The sequence below is a fragment of the Corylus avellana genome, chromosome ca8 (genome assembly GCF_901000735.1).
Source record: "Corylus avellana chromosome ca8, CavTom2PMs-1.0".
Taxonomy (NCBI): Eukaryota; Viridiplantae; Streptophyta; class Magnoliopsida; order Fagales; family Betulaceae; genus Corylus; species Corylus avellana.
Genome location: NC_081548.1, coordinates 22,656,736 through 22,661,800, shown reverse-complemented (window position 1 = coordinate 22,661,800; position 5,065 = coordinate 22,656,736). Strand labels below are relative to the sequence as shown.

General features: G+C 33.8%; 1 protein-coding gene across 1 annotated transcript; it reads left to right on the top strand.

Annotated features, from left to right (window-relative positions):
• The first annotated feature begins 1,713 nt into the window (after positions 1-1,713).
• LOC132190424 (dihydroflavonol 4-reductase-like) lies at positions 1,714-5,065 on the top strand. The gene is made up of 6 exons (XM_059605413.1): positions 1,714-1,865; positions 1,960-2,129; positions 3,562-3,756; positions 3,970-4,129; positions 4,243-4,435; positions 4,665-5,065. Exons 1-6 carry the CDS (start codon positions 1,748-1,750, stop codon positions 4,840-4,842), a joined length of 1,014 nt encoding a protein of 337 aa, XP_059461396.1. The 5' UTR covers positions 1,714-1,747; the 3' UTR covers positions 4,843-5,065.

Here is a 5,065-nt window from a genome sequence, read left to right as displayed (position 1 = left end):
AGTTACTCTCTGCCGAAAATCTAATAATCAAACTTTTCTTTTCCTATTTTATTTACACATGTATATATGCTTTGTTTTCTCTTGTAAGATCCTTAATTTGAAGGATTTTTTTATTTATTATTATTATTTACACACGTATATTTACCGGTTATAACATTTTCCCATGTTTGATTCACTGCGTGCAGTGATGCTCGGCCCAATCAGAAGGCGATGTTGAATTATTTCATGAAAATTCGAAAATTTCAACTTCCTTTTATTTGTGCCAACATTGAAAATTTAGAATTTCTTTTTTATGTTTTAAAATGGATTGTCTTTTACTAATTAAGATTAAATTGGCTTTTGAATAGACACGTGCCACAAGTTTATTATTTTTGTATGTATTTTGGACACCTACAAGCAGAGATAGAGGGAAGGGGGGACCAGAGTAGGCCATGGTCTCCCTAAAATAAGGAAGAAAAAAAAATTATAAGTAAAAAAAATAAATAAATAAAGTAAAGTTTTAAGTTTAGTCATTTGAGCAGTTGGGCTCCCTCCAAAAACAAATTTGACCATATTTTTAGATTTTTTGGCCATATCCAATAAATTTTTTTTGGCCCTATTCTTAATTTTTTTAGGCTATACCCATTAAGTTTTTTATTTTTAGTCTTTACTTTCAAATGTCTATTTTTTGGGCCCTTACTTTTAAATGCTCACTTTTTTTTGCCTTTACGGTAGTCCTTATTTCATAAAAAACAACCAAAATAATTTTTTCTAATAAAAAAATTTTAAAGAACTGAAAAAAAAAAAAAAAAATTTGACCGGCTTCTTCTTTTAAAATTTTTTGGTTCCATTCCTGCGTACAAGTACAACTAGTATAGCGACAATCAACTTTTGTGCGTACAAGTACAACTAGTATAGCGACAGAGGAAGGGAGGGACCGGGGTGGGCCATGGTCCCCCCCCAAAATAAGGGAAAAAAAATATTATAAGTAAAAAAAAAAAATGGTAAAGTTAAAATTTTAATTTTAGTCATTTGACCTCCTTCTATAAAAAAATAAAAAAATAAAAATTGGCCCTATTTTTAAATTTTTTGGCCATATTCAATAAAAACTTTTAGCCCAATTTTTAATTTTGTTGGCCCATACCCACTAAGTTTTTTTATTTTGGCCTTTACTTTCAAATGTCCACTTTCTTTGGCCCTTTCTTTAGTTCATAAAAAACAACCAAAATAATTTTTTTTAATAAAAAAATTTTAAAGAACCAAAAAAAAAATTTAGCTGGCCCCTCCCATAAAATTTTCTGGGTCCGTCCCTGATAGCGACAGTCAACTTTTGTTCGAATTTTACATAAACAACTTTTTTTTTCTAATAATAAACTGCTGTTTCAACAATTATATTTTAATAATTAAACTTATCTTATAGAGTTATAGCTCAATAAAAATTATTACCCCCACAGATTTCTACAATAATTTCTTTAATTTCGAAATTCCCATGTTTTTATTTTCTAACAGCGACTGTACGATGTTTTTGTCAGTGTCTGTTGGAAAAGGCATTGTACGAGAAAGGGACATGGTAGCTAGTGCCTAGGAAGTGTGGGGTGACCACCTACCACCCACGTGCCAGGAGGGTCGGGTAATCACGTGTGGGTAGTTTGAGTTATAAATTTTTTTAAAAAAATGTGTTAGATAGGATCAATAACGACTATATTTATAGACAAACATTCCCAACAGGCAGTAATTTAAAATTTATATTGATAAAAGAGAAGAATACATGGGGATCGAGTCTGAAACGGTTTGTGTGACCGGCGCGGCTGGGTTCATCGGATCATGGCTCGTCATGAGACTCCTAGAGCGCGGCTACACAGTTCGAGCCACCGTGAGAGACCCAGGTCCGATTCTTTTCTTTCTCCTTATTGACTTTGAATTTTCTTTTTTTCTTAAAAAAAAAACAAAAACAAAAATTATTTTGTGTGTGCGTGGCAGAGAATATGAAGAAGGTGAAGCATTTGCTAGAGCTGCCAAAGGCGAAGACGCACTTGACACTGTGGAAGGCTGACCTGGCTGAGGAGGGAAGCTTTGATGAAGCAATCAAAGGGTGTACCGGAGTTTTCCACGTGGCCACTCCCATGGATTTCGAGTCCAAGGACCCCGAGGTGTGCTTTTCACCTCAAAAAATTATTATAGTAGATGCACCAGAAAAAAAGACATAGGGACTAATTAATGGAAAATATTAAAGACTTTGGCATATTAAATTTCCTAATTAAGTAGCGGTTCCGGAGTAAAAGCAATACTCCCACTCCGGCCGGAGATGGAGAAGTCAACTTCATTGTTCATCCTGTCATTTTCATTTTACGATAAAATATAGCCCAATTATTGTTGACATGATATAATTGGGTTGTGGGACCCCTATATTTTTGCCATGGGGTGACTTCGGCCACCCTCAAAGGCCAGTTGGGTGTGGCCGAATCATCCCATGGCCCTTGGGATGGATTGGCCACCCCAAGAGTTAAAACCAAAATTTTGTTTATTTTGAGTTTGGTCCTTAGGGTTGCCGATTCACCCTATGGCAAAAATGGGGTGATTGGCCATATAGGGTGACTCCCACCCCAAAGTATTTTTATTTTTTTATTTTTTCTATTTTTTTGAAAAATTTAAATATTATTTTATTATAAGTCAGACACGTGGCAGGACAGTAGCCATTGAATTAAAATGGACAGTAGCCATTGAATTAAAATGTACTGCCTATATCTCTAATTCTGGAATTTGAAATTTTATAAGAATTCTAAGGGATCAAAATCCAATATTTTGTAAAGAATGCCTTGCAAACCGTTTGGCATGGCAGTTCACTTAGCATTATTATAAGGACAACCACAATAAAAAGTTAAAAGGTATTACTATTTCAGTTTGTAAAAAATGTGTAACTAGCTTTTGATACCTCATAGTATAGAATTGCACTAACCAATAGGAGCCATCTTTTGAGTATGTCAAGAGTAATTTTATTTAGTAAACTCTTGTACAGCCAATTGAATGACGTGATGATTGTATAAGTGATAAATTTTACTGATATATCATTAAGTTGCATTGCAGTTATACAAAATTCGTATATCAATTATGTGGTACCTCGTTTTAGACTAAACCAAGGGGGTTGCAAGAATACGTATTAAGTCGTCTCATATTGTCATATTGATATATGTTAGGTCGATATATAGATTTTTTTAGATATGATGTAGATTTAGTTGTTTATTCATTTATCTTGTATAGCAACCTTAGTATAAAAAAATAATAATAATTAAATAGAAAGGAACAAAACAAATTAGAAAAGTGGAGAATAAAGCTAAAGTATGGGATGGAATTTTGTCGACCCTTGTCACACAATGCTTTTTTTCTTCTGAAAAAAAAAAAAAATCTTTCTTATTTATTGTTGGTAGAGTGTTTATAATTAGTTAAATCGTCCAATAACATTGCAAACTCTGTTTAAATACAAAAACATATATAATTGCATGAGGATAGTTAAGTATATGATCATATTATCATTTTAATGTGTAGAAATAAGCATGAAATAAAAAATTAGTTTGGTTTTTGCAGAATGAAGTGATAAAGCCAACAGTAAACGGGGTTTTAAGCATCATGAAAGCATGTGTCGAAGCAAAAACTGTTCGGAGGCTTGTATTCACATCCTCCGCAGGAACCCTCGATGTTTCAGGCCACCAAAAGCCTGTTTATGATGAAAGCTGCTGGAGTGATGTTGAGTTTTGCCGAACAATAAAGATGACTGGATGGGTCAGTATTTCTTTTCTTTTTTTCTTTTTTTCTTTAATATAATTTTTGAGGTTCAAAAAAATTTTAATTTGAAAATTAAGATAGGCATCCTAATTGTTGGGGAGATTTACTTATAAGGGTGTTTTTTTTTTTTTTTTTTTTTTAATGAGGTCATAATATAACATAATTAGGGTACCACTCAATCTAAATGTTTAAATATTGAACAATCTCCAGATGTATTTCGTGTCCAAGACACTGGCTGAGCAAGCCGCATGGAACTTTGCCAAAGAGAACAATTTGGACTTCATCAGCATTATACCTCCTCTTGTTGTTGGACCATTTCTTATGCCATCAATGCCACCGAGTCTCATCACCGCGCTTTCTCCTATCACTGGTACTTATTCTCACACCTCCTGAAAAAGATCGGGAGGTAAACGCTATCTTTAATTAGTTCCAAGGTGTACGTTATTATTTAGTTGAATTTCACTTAAACATGTTTAATTACAGGGAATGAAGCTCATTATTCGATTATAAAGCAAGGCCAATTTGTTCACTTGGATGACCTCTGCATGGCTCATATATTTTTATTTGAGCATCCCAAGGCAGAGGGAAGGTACATATGCTCTGCGTGCGATGCTACCATTCTTGACGTTGCAAAATTGCTCAAAGAAAAATACCCCGAGTATAATGTCCCTACAAAGTAAGTCCTAGTTGAAATTTTGAATCTGTTTATTTCAATAACAGTTCTCGTGGTACTTATTACGTCAGTCACTAAAATGTGAACTGACAGTTTACATGACATTTATCACGTTAACTACTAAAATTTAAGCTCATTTTTCAGAAAATATGGACTGACACGTAAGTTTGTAAGCGTTTTTCATATCAAATTATAAGTTGGAGAGTTGGGCTAATTAGGAATTGATGGTCAGGTTCAAGGATGTGGACGAGAACTTGGAGGCTGTCTCTTTCTCTTCCAAAAAGGTTAAAGACTTGGGGTTTCAGTTCAAGTACAGCTTGGAGGACATGTTTGTAGAAGCTGTTGAAACATGCCGAGCAAAGGGTTTGATTCCTCTGGCTGCTGAAAACCATGCCAGTGGCACAATCTAAGATTGAAAAATCTCAGCCTCTAATTATGTGACGTGGCTTTTATCTTTGTAATCAAAACAATGATTTCTTTCTATAGCTGCTGCTATTGTGTTTGGGTAATTGTTGTTTAGGCAATTTGCTTTCTTTCTGTGAGCTGTTTTGAATTGCATTACAATTCGAATAACAAAATTGTAAATAATCTCGATCGTCAAATTAATGTATTAGAATAAGCAATTTTTCTCAA